Consider the following 20565-nt stretch of genomic DNA (forward strand, 5'->3'; position numbering starts at 1 on the left):
CAGTGAAGACTGCAGATAAGCAACTAATTCAGCAAGAGTAACATTAAACTTAAAACATAAAAACTCAATGAAACAATCTTACATATTACACAAATCAATTATCTATGTATATAGTTGAAGACAATACATAAACATTGAGTGATCTTTCGCATCAAAGCGTCTCACGCACGACTTGCTCAATTTCCTTGCTGGCTTATCGACTCCTAAAAATAAACGGACCCTAAAAACCTCAAAATTTGGCTCATCACTTGCCAAAACCAGGTTACAAGCAATATAAGGTTCTCTAGTGTTACAAAACTGGTTAGTAACTCAAAACTTTCTACAGGATTCGATAATCAATCTGTACATAAACTACATTTACTTTGGTAAGAATAATGCAACGTCTCTACAAAATTTGGAATAACCAGGACTCACTCAAGAAGGCGAATAAGCGGGACTTTACCAAATACACACCAAACTCGATAACTCACAAGCCTAATTTTATAATCACATACTGAAGCAAACGATCTTGTATAAGGCCCAACAGCTAGAGTAAATGAACCCGTCTCACGAATAAAATTGTGTGAGAAGTCTCTTTAGAATATTTGTGCTCTATACACACTACTCCAATTCTGGCAAACTTTGAACAGGATTTTCCATCCTTCTTCCCACAAATTTTGTCTGAAATTATGCCTTTCAGTATTTCCATGTACATCAATGGAACATTGATGACATTCACTTGGACTTGTCGATCAGGTAGGAATGAGTCTATGTTACTGGGAGATAGGCCCCGCCATGCCCTTTCCTCAGCACAAGGGGTCCCGCTTTTTCAGGAACCTTATCCAAGGCCTTATTACATGCATCAGTCACGTCATTAAACCCAGTGGCAAGAGTAGCCATTTGCAAACGCCATGTCAGATCTCTCGTTCTCTTGAGCAAACACCGAAATGACCTTCCCAGATACTTGGCCCACTCGGCAGGCAACCCGCCACCAGTCAGCCAAACAGAGAAGTGGGACTGGTCCCCCCTCGCCACCATCTCTGACCTGTAGAATTTCGCTAGTTCAATTAGTGTGGTATGGTGGAGAGGTAGCACCGCGACGAATTCGGCCACAAATTGCTCAGCGACCTCGGGTTTCAACATTTGGTTCCATAAAACTGGGGTCCACTCACTAGGTTGATTAAGATTATAGGCTTCCGCGACAATTAATGCTTCCTGGAACCGAGATTGTTCGACCAGTAATCTACGAGCGCTAGTTTCGGATAGATTTAGCCATCGAATGTCTGGCATCCGAATTTGAAGAGAAACAAGGGATGCTTGAGCACATGAAGAACGGGTTTTGTCACCCGAATCAATGGAGGAATAGACCTCTGCTGCTTCAATGTAAAACCGCATTGATTCCAGAAGATCTTCATTTTGGTCCTTGTCATAGCGAAGGTGCCACTGTTGGTAAGATTGCTTTGCTCGGGACTCTAGTAAGGAAGCTGTTTCGTGCTTCATGTCAAAGTGATTATACACCTACTCAATAGGATAGATACAAAAAAAATCATCAAGAAAATTAGAATGATAAACTATGAAGATCAGAAATTGTTTCACCAATAACCCGTGAAGATTCAAATCTCCAACTTCGCATGTTAGTTTTCAAAAACGCAAGATTACTCATTTTCATAGTATTAGATCTGGGTCGTGAGCCGTGACACAGCACTTCAACCAAGTTCTAAATTGATTGCATTGTGAGCCTACCAGCCACATTTATGGCACGACGACTGAGATCAGAGACTCAGACGGCGACGATCGATTCTGAGATCAAGTCTCAGCCCGCAATTTTATATAATCGACTCATTTTATGATTATTTTACTTTTAGCATAAAAGAGGTCACAAGTGTCAACTAACTTAGATTGTAAAGTCACAAGGGGTGTTACTCATGAACTGGGTTTGCATTCCGTCACATCAAACTATCCTTGTGATTCCCTTTGCGCCGAAAGAGAACACTAGAAAGACATAACTTTGATGCTATTTAGCTTTTGTCTAAGTATAAGTAGCAATGACATGAAGCAAGTAAACGAACCGTGGCAAAAGCATCAAGATCATTGGGGTTAAAATGCTTCAAAGCTGTAACTACTGCCATACGGAACCCTCTAACAGCCTTAGCAACACCAGTGTTAGCATCCGCAGCTGCAGAAAATTTTTGGAGAAGAAGATCTAGCTGTCCATTTTCAATAAGTATGCCAAGTATAAAATTCAGAGCATGGAAGTTTCCCACTCCGGTTATGAGTCTTGCCAAACAAGAGAAATCACCCTCGGAAACATAAGCCTCAACCCTTGTTGCTGCAAGGGCTACAAGAACATCAACCCCATCAAGACAAGCTGATGATTGGTAGAAGTGGTGCGACAGAATAAGGAGCTCGACCTAAAAAAGAGTTACCAGGGTAAAAATATTTAGCTAAGATCATACTCCATATTATCTACTTCATCCCATTTATGTCCTCCCTATTTGACAAGAGGCCACATTTAGGATCTAGCGAAATTTAGAGATTCTCTTTCCATTATTTTACTTAACCAGGGATAATATAAGAAATGTGCAAAGGATTATATGAATTACATATGCATAAGAACAAAGTATATGGAACACATTATAGCATACTGTAGTAGTAAAATCAAACTCCGTGACAAATATTCTTATATGCTAGCCTGCGCATTAGCAATTACTTCCTCTGTTTTATTTAATTGTATACGGTTTTCAAATTAAGCGAGGGATTTTGAAAAACGAGCATATGAAGTACTAACTGGAACTTTGGAAGTCATCTCATGTTAGGTATATGTTGCATGATATTTGTTTAAATTTAGGGTATTTCTGGATGCAAAAAGAGGAGGGAAAGGAGGGGGAAAAAGGAAGGGAAGGGAAGGGAAGGGAAGGGAAGGGGGGGAGGGAAATGAGGGATCCATTTTCTATCCCCTTCCAAATCCCTCACAAATAATTTGCTCGTCAATCACGGCACTTTGTTGCCCTTCCTTTCCCTCCAAATACCTTCATCCAAACAAAGTGCTAAGGTAACGGTAAGAGGGGCCCCTATCATTATGTTGTACAATCCTGAAAGATGGATTAAATTGTAAAAATGTGTGCCCAGAAAAAATACCGAACCTGCCCAAGCACACTCTTGGAGAATTTCCAAATTCCAACCTAGCTACTTACATTTGGAACAAAGGAGAGATGACATATTTGGTGGGAAAAACAGCAGAAGAAAATATAGGACTCTTGTGGATATGATGGCGGCCATGATGGGTGGAACCCTATGTGACAGTCTCTGTGGGATGAAGATACTTTGCTAGCTTGACTTTTATCCAACTTTTAGGGGATTCTATGTAACATTGTCTTATTGCAATCAGCTGGCACAATGTTGTATGGAGGAATACTGTTCCTAAGCCTATTCTGAACCCCTTTGGGTTCTTTATAATCCAATTTAAAAAGCAACCAGGTCACAAAGTGGACCATAACAGGCATCCCTCACTTAGTGGACCATAACAGACATCTCCTGTGGAGTGAACCATAATTTACTAATATGATGCAATAGACAGAAGGATCCAGTAGCAGACTCATTTTTGTCCTTTTGCTCAACAGAAAAATTGCATGTATGAGTACACAAACAAATCTTTGTTTAATAAAGCCCCATATTAATCATCGCATTAAATCTAGCCCTTGACAACTTAATCAAGGTTTCGAAGGTTACTGCTACCAAATTTCAAAGCAGATTGGCCTTAGTTATTCACAACGACAGAGGTCAGGCCCTGATGGCCGATTCTGAGATCAAGTCTCAAACCAAAATGGCGACATTCAATACTATGGTGCAGATACTTGACATGGACAAAAGCCAAAGAAATCGAGCATCATCATATAAATCTCTAATACCAGACAACAATCAAGTTGGCAAAAATAACAAACAGCTACCTCACAAGCATGCGGAATTTCTTGTCCGGTAATGACTAACCGCATCAATGCATGTCCAATCTCTTGCTCTGAGGGGCACAATTCGGCCCACTTTAGGAAATCAGAAAATCTCCACAGTAATGGGGAAGGACCTTCCTCCTTTTGGGAATCAATATATCCACCACGATGTGCTGCCAATAAACCCTGCACCAGATTATTAAAAGGTCAGACGTGTTATTAGCTGTTAATGAACAATATCTGAAATCATATAAAGGTGTGCATACGCTATGACAATTATATGCCTGGGGAAGACAAAAAGATATCGTAACATAGTACCTTTAAGAAGGATTCTGCTAGAATGTTCGCGATGCTCGTAGCAGGCATGGAATGAGATTGTACCACAAGTCTAGCTTCATCAAAAGAATCCTGTGCTTTCAGAGAAAGCAACTGCAAAAGTTCAGTTGGCTGCTTTTCAAAGGCCTCAAGAAATAAAATACCCAGGACATTGGCAGCCTTCACGACTGCTATGATTCTCTTGCAAAGTCCACGTCCACTACCTTCTGTCAATATGGCAGATAAATTCTCCAGAATCTATCAAAGGAAACAAAAGCTCTAGTTACACGGAAATATTGGAGTTTCTCCAGCTCACGAGAGAAAATAACACAAGTGGCACAAAAGCACGTAAATCGTTCATGAACAAAAATCAGAAGACCAAAAAGAATGTCAATTGACCTGGAGCGGATTGGCAAGGAGATCTTCTGTTGCCATGTCATCAGACTGAATCAGAGAGTATAAATCCTCATCTAATATCTGCAGAGATTGTTTCTGAAGTGGTGTTGATAGTTCAGCAACCTTGAGGGCAGCATCCACAATTCTTAACTCAAAAGGCATGCTACCAGATGAAAGCTTGTTTTGAAGTTGCTTGGCAGCGGTTACTTGTCCAAATTCCAACAGAGAAAGAACCGCCCTCTCAATCTCTGTATGTCCAACTCTTTCTTGCCAACTTGAATATGATGCATCAAGTCTCAGATGTTCAGCTAGCAAGTCATATCCGAGGTCCGAAGATGGGAAAGAACTCTCATCAACATCAGCAATCCTGTCGGCGACTTCTGCTGTAAACCGCCTCGTGGGGCCATATGCTTTAGTCCTTCTTTTATTCTTCGTGCCCCCAGAGACGCCAGTATCCCAGGTTTGAGGACTTCTGTGCTGCGAAGAACTATTTTCTCTCACGTCTCCCTTCTCAGAAACGCGACTTCTCATCATGTTCATATGGCTATCCATTTTTGCAATAACTTCTGCAGTTTGGTCTATGATGTTTGCACTGTTTCCGCACATCTGATATTGACTAGAGGTAATCAAAGTGGAACCTCGTTCACCCTTCAACTGAGCTTCCGATTCTACTGCTAGAAGCCATAACCGGGTCTCAATTTCTCGTAGAAGATGCAGCGGGCATGATCTGGTGAACAGGTAGGTTTAAAAACAATACTTGACAGAGGCACAGAAGGCATTAAAGAAGTAATCAGCAGTCAACAGAACTTACGGATGAGAATTGGTAATTGTTCCGCTTAGCCATTGTATAGAAAGAAGTAATAATTCATGGAGCTCTCTAGGAGGAAGTTCTTTCTCCACTGCCTCTTCATGTTTGAAAAAGAACCACCCAGCCTGAATGGAGAACATACAATAAGTAACTCCAAACACATTTGAACATTACACCAAAGAAGTTACAACAGTACCTGTAATGCAGGAAACGAATATCTAATGAATAAGTTCTGACAATGACGCCATAGAGCAATTCTCTCCTCAGCTACATCCCAAAGGAACTCCTTCCACTCAGCAACCATGGCTGCTGCCTAAAATGGAGAACATTAAAGAACCAATAGTGATGTTAATGGAAGCAAATAGAGCATCATTTCATCTAAGGTGAATTCATGCGACAGTTTGTTCCTGGATCGGAAAAGTAAATGAATGCAGAATTTAAAATAGCTTCAATTTTGGAAACAACAACTATATCTTCTAACCCAGGGGTAAAACTGCTTACATCCAATCCCCTTACCTCCCCGAGGCAAGAGCCTTTGAAGAACTGGGAAATGTTGTACTATTGCTTCAATAAGAAATAGTAAGAAGCAAATAGCATTATCTTTGACAAACGATATCATCTCCACTTCTAGGTTTATATGAAGATGACACAAGGACTACCAGATGCTCGCTAAGGGATACAATTTAAAACAGGTGTCCAGCTGGTCAATAACCAAACTAGATTACATTTAAAATAACCAGATAGAAGATTAATCTTCTTCCAACTTATTGCATTAGAAGATGAGGCGGGCCTTTCGAATTCAATTGTACAAAACTGATCTTCACTAGTTTAAAACAAGAGGTTGGTACAGAAAACATTTTTGCAGTAATTAGTGGTAGAACCACTACCATTATACCAACATGCCTGACCGTGGCCCTGTTTTCCTCACCAACAAACTTTCAAGTAACTAGGCTATTCCGAGTTTGATGGGAATTTTTCCACGTCATTGAAGCCACCATTGACCAGGCACCAACCAATTACATATAAGTATATAACAAAACTCCACTCAGCCCAGATGCATGATCTCTTGGTGCATGATTATGGTTTAAGAATAATGCTCCACATAAGAGGGCGAGTAATACTTAAAACTAACTTTTTTTGACACAATACTAAAAACTAACTACTCAAGCTCTTTTGAGTGGTTTTCTACAAGCCGAACTGCTTTAGCATATTTTTGGGGTAAACCAGTGCAAATGGATCAAGAAAATACAGTTAGATTTAAGTTGGGTACAGGAACTGGTGTACGCCTGGGGCACATCTGTATATTTCATCCACACCATGAAGTATATCACACTTTTGAAGTACGAACGGAATACAAAACAACTTTGCTGCAAAAATTGAGCAATTTGGTAGAAGGATTGGAGATTAAAATTCAAGAGTCATGCGTGGCATGATGTAGAGAATTCTGAACATAACTGTAGCACAAAAATAGGGTGTAACAAGTCTACCTGTCTCTCAGTAACACGGTGAACAGCGGCTTTCCATGGTCCCCCGCTAGCCTCCAATTGTCGAGCCCAATTTCGTGCTTGCTCCCAGTATCCATTATTTTCGAGAGCAGTCAAGAGGGAAGCATCATCTAGACTCTTATTTCCCAACTGAAGATCCTCATGTTTCCTTAGTGCCGGCTCAGCTAAATTAATTTTCCACAACTGGCGCTGGTAGTTTGCAGCAGCAGATCCCCCATCGCCAAAGTCAGTGGAAACAAGAAGCTGCAGCAAACATCTTTTCTCATAGGGAGATGGGCTAGTAGAAATGATAGCATCAGCAGCCATGACTGCAGTTGAGCTTATCCATGATGTACCTGACAGTCCCTGTTTACTAAAATTTGAAGTCAAGAGAAATGGCTCCTCTTTAATTCGTGAAGAAAATGATCCCAGATGAGCTGAAGCTTCAGATAGGCGCATCTGAGAAAAAGCCTGCGACAAAAGAATAGATGATGGATTAAATGCCAAAGTAACAAAAGTAACACAAATAAATAGCTCAGCCAGCCAAAGAACCTAAGATGATAAAAAGAAATGCTAGGGTACCAGTAAATAATAAATCTTGCTTAAACCACAAAACTCTTTCCAGATAAGCTTGAGTGAGGACTCTTAATAATCCTATATCCACCCTTAAGGCTTGTTGATAAAACAGTGTTTTTCTCTGACACAAGAGTAGCCATAAATAAAATCATTCCCGGAAAATCGGATACCCAAGATCCTATGGAAACAAATGGCAAGGCAAATATGCCTAAAAATTGCTATGATTGAGCCAGTTCTCATGGACAACCATTCTATTCCCTACAAGATCTGAAATCGTCCTAATTAACAACCCAGCTGAGGCAAATAATCACATGAAAACTTTGGGCAGTCCCCGGAAACAGCAACATTGCCCAGTGCCACAAGGTTCCTAACTACGATGAGGTTAAAGGGCATAGGATATCTGCAATCTTACCCTTGTTTGATTTAAATACAATGAGATTCTTCCGAATGACCACAATGAAATCTGCGTCGAGAATTGCAACTCTAGAAATGTATAGTGCACAGGGAAAAGTATGCGCAACTATTCTTTTAAAAGCAATATTAGGTAGACAAACCTGAAGAGCACGGATAAAAGGTAACAGACAGCACGAGGGCAGAAACATTTCAAAAGCTCTAAGCAAAGGAAGAAATTGATGTTGTTGACAAAGCAGAGCAACTAATTTTGGCAAAGATATTGGCCAGTCATCTGAATCTTTCGACAATTTGACATCATTATCCATTCCAATTTCCTTGACATCTTCAACTATAAGTCTTGCATGAACACTTGAAATGTTATTCGTGCTGGCAGAGTAGAAGTCATCTGACACTTGATCGATGAGCCGCCGCCGCTTTGGACTTTTTCGATTGTAGTGAAGTGTTTGGGCACTGTCATCTGTTGGCAAGGCATTTGAGGCTTCTACAGCAGCTCCAACATTATTTGCTATTTGGGAAGCTACTTCACTTTCTCTGACAGACGAGATTTCCCTGTAAAACATCATATACTGCCAATAAAAAGTTGGAAATAGACATTTCTTAAAATTGTCCAGAAGGATATTTTTGGTCAGAGGAAAACTGTGAGAGTAACAATTTTGCCTCACTATGCAGCATACACAAAACCAATAGGTTCATACCACTTATGAAAAAGCAAATCACGAAGCACATGGTGGGACACATTTATAGCACTTTAAATATGAAAAAGCAACTACATGAAGCACATGGTGGCACAGACATTTATTTGCCCAAACTGCTTTACAATCACATTTGCAATAAACAGCACCACCACCACCACCACCACCAACAACTACTACAAACATGTAATATAGGTTACTAACAAGTTATATCGCATAGTGATGTATGCGTGGGACTCTTGCAAGATCGACTATGGAAGCAATTTATCGTATGAGACTATCAGGTAGATGATGGAACCTATCGAGATAAGAAGAAGGATATGCATGAGTGAATGATCTAGAGAAGGCTATGATCAAGTAACAAAGTACTATAGTTCGCCTTATTAAGGTGGGATAGACAAGAAAGTTCCCATTACAATTGAGGTGCATCAAGGCTCTTCACATAGTCCTTTAATTTGCCACAGTCAGACGAATTGACGGGGTCAATTTAAAAAAAATATCCCGATGTGATGATGCTAATGATATGGCGTTAATTAAAGAAACGAGTTGTTGTTGTTGTTGTTGTTGTTGTTGTTGTTGTTGTTGTTGTTGTTGTTGTTGTTGTTGTTGTTGTTGTTGTCATCATCATTGTAATCATTTACATATTTGGATTCATTTCTTTATTTACGCTGTTTATTTTCCTCCTCATGTTCTTATGATTTATTATTTTATATAGTATTTATTAATTTTAATTTTTGTTGATAAAAGGCATTTGTCTTTTGGGATTAAGGCTCTACTATTGTGCGACTGTACTGTGTCGACTGCAGACGGGTACACTACTTCCATTTCGGTAGTTGAAGACAAAGACAAAGAACAGCAAACAACAAAGCGGACAGACACGGTCAGTTAAAAGCAAAGTGATAAGAGAAAGGGGGGCACAGAGAAAAGAAAAGCCTTATCATGCACCCACGAGTAAGGTTAGAATACTCACTTTGCAGCACTAATTTCCAGCCAAACTGTTAAGCAAGGTAAGGGAGCGACATCAGGAAAGCATGAAGCAATCATAGCCAACAAAGACCAGTTCAACTCTTTTGCCTTCCAAAGAAGTGCCTTTCCTGGTAGCATTTGTTTCTCACATTGAGCTAAAATTTGGAAAAGTTCAGCTGGTGAACGAATATCTTGACTTATAAAGGGAGATTCGCTCCTGCTTTCTGGAGAATCTACGCTTGACAACATGATACTTTTCTTTTTGGATTCCATGCACCTCAGCACTGTCAATATGTGAGTCCTTAGACGAAGATCTGTAAACTCTTTCGCAGCCTAATAACATATTAAGATAAATGTCTTCATATAAAAGCTGATGTGAAAATATGGCAATAATTACTACGACAACAATTACTATGACACGTAACAGATGAAAGCCAATCCATTAGAAAAATAGTTGAATAGTTTCTCACCACTTGAATCACCACGTCAGAAGGATATCCACCAACCTGTGCCTCTGAGAGAAATCCAACCTAAAGAAAATACATCATCATTACCAAACTGTGCAGAAAAAAGGCATCATGGTCTGAACCATTGATTTTCATTCTCTCAGTTAAGAAGACTGACGGAGTGACAGTCACATATGATACATAGGAGATGCAAGAGGACATCATATAGTGATTTGCGTAAGCCTACACAACGACATAGCTCCACTCTAAATAAAGTCTTACAAATACAAGTTTTAAGTGGATCTTGACAACCCTCACTTGCCAATTTACACCAACCAGTTAGCCTGAATACACCCTTTTATTCAAGGGATCAAAGACGCACATAACTCACACAGAACATACACTTAGTTACGGACTTATGGCTACATCTCTTAACTACACTTGGTTGTGGCTACATCTTTTAACTACAACACAAGTCAAAGTCTCTATTATACAGAAAATAGACTAAAATGAATCTACTCTAAAACAATACAGAGAGCCATGCACACATATAATACATCCTCTTCATGTGTCTGTCATTAGTTCACTCCTACAGTCATGTACAACTGAGAAGTATACATTCCCATACATGTACCAACCCAGATGCATGTTCCTTTCATATTCATGAAAGTATAAAAAACAATTTAACATTATTTCAGCAATCTAGTAAGTTCTAAGTTCCAACAGTTTCCCTATATTCAGATATGAGAATCATACCCAATCATTGTCCCTCGCCAAGGAAGCAAGGTACATTGTGCTCAGTGGAATCTGGTGCATTTGGCAGAAAGCGCTAACTAAACTCCAATGCTGACTGGCAACCTTCTGCTGAGATCTTAACTCGTTTCCATCACCATCACCATTCAACAACCAAGAACCGCATGATTTCTCGCTAGCATTTAGCAACAGACTAGCTTTTTCCAGATGCTGAAGAACAACCATCAGGGGTGAAAGTCGCTGGCCCTTAGCAAGCTTTTCAGCTCCCTCCTGCTTATTGACACTTTGATGTTCCTGGTGATGATAATAATCTGCTAGAACTTTAGCAAGCGAATCTGCAACAGTTGCATCACTGACAGCACCAAGAAGAGAGGCGCCACTAGATAAAAGTTGATTTTGCTGGTCCACTTGATTTGTTTTGTAGAACAAACTAATCCTTCTCAATACAGAAACATCAACACGAAGCTGGCTAACAGACAAACCACAAAGTTCTAACAGAAAAGCACATGAACCAACCAGCATAGAATCTTGATAGTTTGTTATTGCAAGGGGGATAACCTGAAATTTTTGGAGATAAAATCAACTTCAAGCCCTTATAATCAGAAATTCAGAACAAATGAAAGCACACAAACTTCTACAATATTACAGGTAACAAAGTCATTGTGGCCAACCATTCAAGCAAAGAAATATATAACTCAAGATGATCATCCTCTCTTCAGACTAGTGACGCTAAACGCAACAAGGAAGCTAAGCACATACACTCATCTCGTCATAATCAAATCAAAAGCCCCGACTCACCAAACGAATGTAGTAACCAACTGCAGAGTAGAAATGCGTGAAAGCTCTTAACTTATAATGACAATTTTTATAATAAACAAAAATAAAATAAAATAAAAAGTCGCATTACATCTCCTAGTAATAAGAGGAGACTACTCTTGGATAAAAAGAAATTCTACCACCACCACTGAGACCGACTGTAAGGGAAACACCTGTTTCAAATCCATAAAATTAAGCATGTAGTGTGACCCACCAGGCCACCATTAATTATGTTCGTATGATCTTACAAAAAACCTCAGGATACTGTTATTTTCCATAAACGAATTGTAGTTAAAATAGGAATCTTTGGTGCAATGAAATCGGGTACTTAGTGGTCCAATCATTACCACAATAGAAAATATAGTAGAACTCTTTGGGGTAAAGATATTAGGTACTTAGTGTCCCATCTTTACCACAAATAGAAATTGAAAACGAATTGTAGTTAAAATAGGAATCTTTGGTGCAATGAAATCGGGTACTTAGTGGTCCAATCATTACCACAATAGAAAATATAGTAGAACTCTTTGGGGTAAAGATATTAGGTACTTAGTGTCCCATCTTTACCACAAATAGAAATGGACCAGTCTTTCCAAACAACGAACATCCAAGCATGCTAACTGAAGTCCCCCACAGAGACAGCTGTCTCAACATGACAATAACAACATGACTTTGGATACAAAATAGCATGAACCACCGTCAATAACGGTACCTAGATATAATTTGCCTCCTGATAAATAACCGCTCAGGCTGATAAATAACCGCTCAGGTTTCTTAATTAATTATAAATTATGACATAAAACCATAGACAAGAAATATTGAGGTTATTTGGAGCAGTTCCATAACTCGAAATAATTAAGAGGCAGTATGTACCGAGGAAAGAAGAAACTCTTCATTTTGCGTTAACGGAGCAAGCAATGTTTGCACATCTGACTGGATGTTTGCTTGTCCACGCGTCAAAGCATTAGATTGTGATCCATCAGTGCCATCAGATTTCAGCTTTTGGACTCTGTAACCAAGAAGCTGATTGAGGGCAGCAAAAGCACGTCCGCGATGCAAGTGCTGCTCCAGTGCAACCCCGGTATCCTGTAGTGATCATAACACACATAAGTGTTATCCATGACAAAGTAGGATAGTAACCAATTCATTTTATTAGATATTCAGCTCAATTAGCTACAGTGGAGAGAGCTGCATAATTAACAAGGAAATAAATGGCAGAGAAACATCAAAAAATAGCCCCCACTCCATTAGGCTGTCATACATGCCTTCTTTAAAACAAAATTAACTGAGAAAAAATAAAAACTGGACCATTTCTCGATTAAGGCGTGTCCTTGAGCAGGGGCCCAATAAATCCATATTGTTTATAATAACCCTTATCCATTTTTTCTTGGGTTTTATCCTACCCCTCACAAGCTTATCACACTTCACATTCTTTAACTAATGCCTCAATTGATCTTTGACTCACGTGGCCAAACCACCATACAAGATTCTTCCTCATTTATTTTCAATAGAGGCAACCCACAGTCCCATAGCACACACATCTTGACTAAGAGTGACACTATGCCAGTACACCTCTAGCGCAGACGAATATCATTGGTGTTGACTCTCCCTGAAACCCACACCTTGAGAGGAGCTTTGGTTTTCTTAATTCCTCTCTTAATCGGACTCAAGGAAGTCATTGATTTATATAAAACCCTCCAAAGAGGATACACAGCTAAACTACACCAAATACCCTCCATCCCTTAACAAACGAGCAGTATTTAAGAGCATTCAAATCGACACGCAGATATGACTAACAATTATAGGAAGTCTACTTAAATACAAATTCCAGGAGTTCCTATCTCAGTACCAAAAGCAACTAAGTTGCATTGTTAAGGATTGAAATGATATAACGCTGGCACAGGTAAGGGACACAGAATAGCATAGCTATGTATGGAACACAGAAGCAAGGTAAGATATCAAATGATGGATAATCTACTTGCCTCGGAGTCCGGTTAATGTGAGCAACTAGTTAAAGATCAAGCATATTTTATTGGAATAATCAAGGCGACAAACAGGGCTGAACCAAATAAGGTACTACCATCAAAACTAGGGCTGAGCAAAAATATACGATACGGTTTTTTTATACGTATATGATACGGTATACGGTGTTAAGTATACGGATTTCCGTATATCCGATATGAATTTCCGTGTATACGATACGGTTCATTAAAAACCGTATCAGATTTGTATTGGCAAAATTTGAAACCGGATATAAATATGGTTCATTTTTTCTTTAATAGAAAGTATTAAAATAAACTCATAAAACCACAAAGTATATCTATGACTAAATCTTATTACTGTTGTACATTATTAAGTTATTTACTGTTGTACTTTTAAGTTGATAATAAAATTCATAAAATTACCAAAGAAAATAAAAATAAGACATAAAATTACTTAAATTGGACTGAAAACCGAAAACCGTATATACGGTTTCCGGATATACGGTTTCCGAATAAACGGAAAATCCGTATCGGATAAGAATACTCAAAATTGAGATTTTGAAAACCGGATATCCAATACGGTAAACCGTATCGGATATACAGTTTTGCTCAGCCCTAAATTAAACACCATTAATATCTTTCAGGGAAAAAAGCACCATTACTACATACCTCTACTGGAGGGTACAGTTCTTGTTCAATTTGTTTTTGGATAGCTGTTTCCCAGGATATTGCACTAATCTCAGAGTATTCTTGATTGCTCAAAAGAATTTCTATGTCTCGTTGTGCATAAGGGTCTTCACCAGAAACAGCTGTTGCCTGCCATCCCAGAGGCCCCTATAATGGCAGCAACAAATATCATTTAAGCAAGCAATCCTCTCCAAAGGTCAATCATGCCATAACATTTATTTCAGAGACACCAAACAACTGCTATATCTCAATTCTCAACTTCTCTTTGAGTGAAAACCAGCTTGAGATTAAAAAAAATGTAAAAGAGCAATTGCAGAACTAACCTGGACAAAAAGTTGAATTAGCCTTCGTAGCCTTTTAGGAAACCAGCATGGTAGCATTTGCAGAAGTGACGTGTCATGTCCAGAAGAATAAAACATACTGTCTCGCCAGTTGATGTACACGGACAAAGCTGAAACGTCAATTAATAGGAAGGTTGTTAGACTATCTAAACATGGTCAACAAGCAAGGAAAGATGATGTAGACATTACCAGTCCTTCCTTTAGAACCCCAAACACTCTGGTTGGTATCTTGGCCAAAACACGCTGAAAAAAGAGTGCGCCACAGAGTAGGGAACTTTTGAAGAACAGGCCTCAGGTTTTCGAATGTGCACTGAGAAGAGCTACAGTTCATCTTGACACTTCCACTGCTTATGCAGTTTTGTATAGGTAAGGGAGCATACATTAATGTGGCTAGTGCTGCCATTACCCATCCAGCTTCAGCAATGCCATCCACAGTTGAAATTATTGCATTAGCATCCAAGATAGGGAGGCTACTTTCACCATCACGCATTAGAAGAGCACGCGCATTAGAAAATGATGCATCATACTCATGCCCCTTGGTCCTGGAAAAAAGCAACCATTTTGCCCATTGACAATCGCCCTGTGGCAAAGCAGAGTTAGTGTAGTAATGACACCCCTACAAAGAATTCTCGCAAAAACAGTTAAGCAAAGGATTTGACATAATAATAGTTGTTGAGTGGAGCAAATGTCAAGAAGTAGAAATATATTAACTGAACTTCCTTGCCGTCACTTTTGGGACCGAGATACAAGATCTAAGTCAAGCTTATCATAAATTGACCCTCAGTATCTCCAGTAGCAAGAGTTAAATGGAACAGTTCCAAGAAGAATGATGACAGAAAAAAAGAGAGAAAAATGAAACAATAACACAACGAAAATGTTACACCGATCTAAAGAGACCGAAGCCAACAGTTTCGACATCAAAGAAGAAATACTGTAGAAGATGAGTATCTGAAGGGACATTAGAAGTAATATATCTCTATTAATCGAAGATGACATTGTAAATCAGTAATATGCACAACATCTTCGAAGATACTTATTGCTACGGAGTCATCATATACCAAGACTTATTTTGTACTGTATAAAGCAATATGCTACAGAGTCTTTAACATATATCCAGACTTATTGTGTATTGTATAAAAGGAGGATGCACCAGACTTTATATTGTCTTCACACGAAAAAGTGAGTATATAAAAAGGAGGATGGTCTCTTTATCAGTCCTCTATTGCTTAACACAAGAAAAAGTCATATGTGGTAGTAAAGATATGTGAAATTTGGATTACAGATATTCGTAAAAATTGCAATGTAATATCTTTTACATAAATACTCCAGTAATGTGTACTTTTCTGGAGACACAACCATCCACTGCAATGGCTCAAGAAGGTATTACACATCACATTGTTGAACATCCAAGCAGGAGTATTTTTGTAAAGATAACACTGTGCAAGTTCGAAGCTTTGATTGGTGTTGTAAATAGAACTTACTGCAGCATCCTGTAGTGCACCAATACTGTCACTATCCAAAGCCAATTTGTGACGGTCAAGGTAAAGGTCAAGGAAATGCGGCACATTGTTCTGAGCACAGTAATGCACAACAAGTTTGTGCAAGGCCCCGAACGTAATGGGATCGAATTCTGTAACATTTGCAGAATCTATAATAGCTGAGTGATGTACGGACTCTGTCCGAATGGATGACCCAATTTCTCCACCAAGGAAGCCAGACTGTGCTAATAAAAAGATGAATTCTCTTGCTCCAACCCAGCATTCCTTGAGGAAAATAAATCTCTTGGCAAGCTCCCGACCAATGAGCATTTTCAACCATGATGAGCACATCAAATTGAGCGGAGACCGAAAAATTTTAATATTTGGAATTTCTATACACACTGCATCAAGTTCATCTGGAGGGCAAACATAGCCGCCATAATCTACAGAATCCACACAGTCTCCAATTGAAGAAGCAGGTAACAAATCGTCCAGACTGATAAAGAGACTTCTGTCATACAACAATGAGCTTGGGATCATCTGCAGAAGTTTTGAGACTTCCTCCCAATCATTATGGCAAACGTGATACTCAAACTGTGATTCCCACATCACATGAACACCCAATAAAAATGGTTGATCCAGCAAAATCTACAAAACATGAACAGACCTTGATGTCAGCTTAAGAACCTAACTAACATGAATAGCAACTAAATATCAAAAAACATGAATGGAAACTAAACTAATGTTTAGGAAGATATATTGACAAATACAATGTACGGAGAAATACGTAGCACTGAATTGAATTAACTGAAATTAAAAGTTGGAGAGACTTGTATCATCCAGGGGAATGTACTTAGGATACATAATTGAGTAATTGCAATCACTCAAGTTCATCCTATCCATAAACAATTAAGTAACAATCAAGCATGTTAAGACGTAGCAGCACGCCAGCACCAGTATCTACAGAACATCAAACAAAAGATAAAAAGAGATAGCAGATTTAATGTCTGCACTATCTTTATAGCTTTCTGGAAGGAATCCCTACTAAGAGAATAAAACTATTTAAAGTTTTCCCTCCAAAAAGCATCAATAAATAAGGAAACAAAAAAACTTCTTTCTTTATTATTATCATTTTATCAAAATATAATCTTTTAATCAAATAATAATATTTTCTTCAAAATATAAATTATAATATTTTAATAAAATAAGATAAATTCACTATAATTTATAAACTGTAAATTTCTAAATTTGTGTTATGTATTATTATATACTCCCTCCATACCACACCAATGGTAACATTAACTTTTTCACACTTGTCGAGACACGTTTTGCAACGTAAATATCTTTTGTTACATATTATTAAAAATTATAAAAATTTGATATTCTTATAGTATTCATGACGATATATCAAACAAGATCTCACATGACTATATTTTGTCTTATAGATTAAGAATAGGGTTTTTTGTCAGAAACTACCTTTTATTTAGGGTCATTTGTGAACAACTACCTTTCATTTTATTTTTGGCTTTCAACTACCTTTTATTTCATCATTTTGCGAAAAACTACCAAAAATCCACTTCCGACGAAAAAAAGTCAACTTTCCGGCATTGACTTACCATTTCATGTTGAGTCTAACTCTTTACTTCATAACCTTAATAATCGATGATAAAGATTGATTAAACCCGACATTAATCACCTCAATTTGTCTATCTCTTACCCGAATCAAAGTCCTAATCACCGAAACAAAATCATCATTGATATTAATCTTAACATGGTCAATAATTCTTCAACAATAATGATCTATTATGGCTTGTTGGCAAAATTAACTCCTTGTGTTAACTATTCGAAAATAATCATGGATTCACTTGTAGGATCACTTGTGTGCGACTATCTCATTAGTTTTCGTATACCCACCATCTTACCATGAAGAGAGAAAGAAGGTACTTTAATATGACTTAGATGGACTGTAGGTTGATGAATCATGATTAGTCTGTAAGGTTGTTGAAATGTAAGGGTGAAGGTGAAAGTGGTAGTAAAGGTGACGGCGGAGATGGAGATGGAGATTGAGATGGTTGATGCGTTGATATTGCTTTGAACAAACTTTTGATAAGGTGTTGGGCATGGAGAGGAGCTTTTTCGGATTTTGTTGGGTGAACAAAGGGAGAAATATGGGTTATATGTGTGAAAAAGGGAGAAAAGAGCAAGTCAACGCCGGAAAGTTGACTTTTGTTCGCCGGAAGTGGAATTTTTGGTAGTCTTTCGCAAAATGAAAAAATAAAAGGTAGTTGAAAGCCAAAAATAAAATGAAAGGTAGTTGTTCACAAATGGCCCTAAATAAAAGGTAGTTTCTGACAAAAAACCCTTAAGAATAATATCGAATATTCCCTACAACCATGAATAGTGGCAAAACGGTCAATGTTACCATTGGTCTGGTATGGAGGGAGTATTAGAGAATGACTTGACACATTTTGTATAAACCAAAACATTAAACTGATATTATTAGCTTCGTCAAAAAAAATCATTTAACATAATTTGAGAAAAATTATTATTTGTAATCCTTAGTTTTATGTTATAGAAAAAAATTCATTACACACATTTTATAACTTTACTAAATTCTCTTGATTAGTTCATAGTTCATTTTTTTCCTCATATTGAAATACAGTGAGGTATATGACAAATTAATGATGTATCAATTTAAAATATTTAAATAATAACTAAAAACAAAACTTCTATATATGCCGCAAATGTGCGGGATCTACACTAGTAAAATGAACAAGATCACAAACTAGATAAGAGAAGACTTGGCACTCGATGAAAACAAGACAGTAACATCAGCCCAGTGTCCCCAAAGAGGATAATGCTTGCACAAGGCAAGGGAACCCGGCTGTATACCCTCTGCACCTAGTATCAGGGAAGCTGTGTATGCATGTGACCATTGGCAAAAACTGTCCCCATTATAATTGTGCACCTTTTTTTTTGATTAGGGTATAATTGTGCACCTTGAACACATTCACAATGTATATGTAACGCTAACTGTCTATTGCACCATTTAAATGCATTCCACTACACTTTTACACTCTTAGCTCCAGAAACCGGAAGAATGGGAAAGCTTACATAGCTCTGATAAATGGGACAACTTAAGGGTGAGCAGGGAGAATATGTTTAGTACTCCGTATGTTTACATTATTCAGTCCCTCATATGAACAGTAAACCAAAATAAACAAGTGCAGCAGTTATCAGTGACCTCGGGGGAAATTACTGTAATCAATATTCAGTCCAAGTGATTTATAAAAAAATAACAATGCATTGGCTTTCAAATCTTTCTACATTCTCACCCAGGGCGGTTGCTAAAATAGCTGTAAGATAATTAGCCAAAGTTTTTACTACTAGAAAGGCAAGGGGATCAGAAATAACTTCAATCATGCATACATAACTTACACGGTCAATGGTGGTCTGATCCCAGGCAGTGGCCCACACAGCAGCAGCAGCCCAGTATCCCCCTTGACTACTGTCATCACCAACGTCGGAGCTAACATCAATGCAGTTTACATTAGCCCATGAACCTAAAACTACTCCATTTATGTCATCGCACTCAATGCTATGATTTCTGAAATTAGTGCACAAGAGATACAAACTAAAGTCTCTCGAGTCTTTTGTAAGCGGTAAGCCTCCAACTACTTCCTTTTTCCTGAAAGCATATGTCCTCCAAAAGCTGCTACAGGGGTAGATTCTCTGCCAGAAAAGGAAAAAATATAAAGGTTAGCTGGAAAAGACTTCTGATCAACCACTAACATACTCCAAATTAAAGTGAACCACTAACATACTCCAACTTGAAGTGAATATAAGATAGATCAATAAAATTAGTACCTCAGTTCAGTTTTTATTGGTCTTGGTTTCATATTAGATTGTTCCAAAATTAATAATCCCCTCTATACTTTAGCAACAAATTGTTAAATTTCCTAGATACCCTTACAAACACCCATTTGTGTAAACAAATTTGATATCAAAGGCCAACTGTGGTACTTCACCATAATTTCTTATAAAGTGACCCTTGGTCAAACGAAGTCTATAAAAACAAAAGGGGGGTATCAAATACCTCTATCAGTGATATCCTGTCAAGTAATGCCAGCTCATATGACTTTAGAAACCCATATTTTTTCACTTCTTCACCAATTTGGTTCCGGAGTGATCTGCTCACAGTACCATACAGTAGCTGCTTCAGACATGTTTCAATGTCTTCTCCAAGCTTTTGAAGTGTAGTAACGGCCAGTGCAGTGTCCCCCTATTATTTGCTCATTGTGAGTATAAGACCACACATATTTCCATTACGTTTAATGACGATGAAAATTTTTTGTCTTAATTAATAAAAAATAAAAGGGTGAGGATAAGACATTCTCATAATCATAAAAAATACTCCCTCCTATCCTCTATTTTCTTCCCTCATTCCTTATTCGGTTATTCAGGTTTTCTTCTCTATTTCCTTATTTGGAC

General features: G+C 38.2%; 1 protein-coding gene across 1 annotated transcript in view; it reads right to left on the bottom strand.

Moving 5' to 3' along the window:
- Positions 1 to 38: 38 nt before the first annotated feature.
- Positions 39 to 20565, bottom strand: part of LOC141623336 (uncharacterized) — a 29104-nt gene continuing 8577 nt past the window's right edge. Inside the window, exons 8-26 of the mRNA XM_074439448.1 lie at positions 20171 to 20356; positions 19513 to 19806; positions 16078 to 16722; positions 14786 to 15176; positions 14579 to 14706; positions 14238 to 14402; positions 12460 to 12672; positions 10777 to 11331; positions 10045 to 10104; positions 9579 to 9907; positions 8057 to 8465; positions 6930 to 7397; positions 5639 to 5755; positions 5446 to 5567; positions 4638 to 5361; positions 4242 to 4496; positions 3927 to 4109; positions 2049 to 2390; positions 39 to 1497 (exon numbers count right to left, since the gene is read on the bottom strand). Of these exons, the coding sequence (XP_074295549.1) occupies positions 748 to 1497; positions 2049 to 2390; positions 3927 to 4109; positions 4242 to 4496; positions 4638 to 5361; positions 5446 to 5567; positions 5639 to 5755; positions 6930 to 7397; positions 8057 to 8465; positions 9579 to 9907; positions 10045 to 10104; positions 10777 to 11331; positions 12460 to 12672; positions 14238 to 14402; positions 14579 to 14706; positions 14786 to 15176; positions 16078 to 16722; positions 19513 to 19806; positions 20171 to 20356 (6336 nt within the window). The 3' untranslated portion in view covers positions 39 to 747. The remainder of the gene's footprint in view (positions 1498 to 2048; positions 2391 to 3926; positions 4110 to 4241; positions 4497 to 4637; positions 5362 to 5445; positions 5568 to 5638; positions 5756 to 6929; positions 7398 to 8056; positions 8466 to 9578; positions 9908 to 10044; positions 10105 to 10776; positions 11332 to 12459; positions 12673 to 14237; positions 14403 to 14578; positions 14707 to 14785; positions 15177 to 16077; positions 16723 to 19512; positions 19807 to 20170; positions 20357 to 20565) is intronic.

This window comes from Silene latifolia, chromosome X (genome assembly GCF_048544455.1).
Source record: "Silene latifolia isolate original U9 population chromosome X, ASM4854445v1, whole genome shotgun sequence".
NCBI lineage: Eukaryota > Viridiplantae > Streptophyta > Magnoliopsida > Caryophyllales > Caryophyllaceae > Silene > Silene latifolia.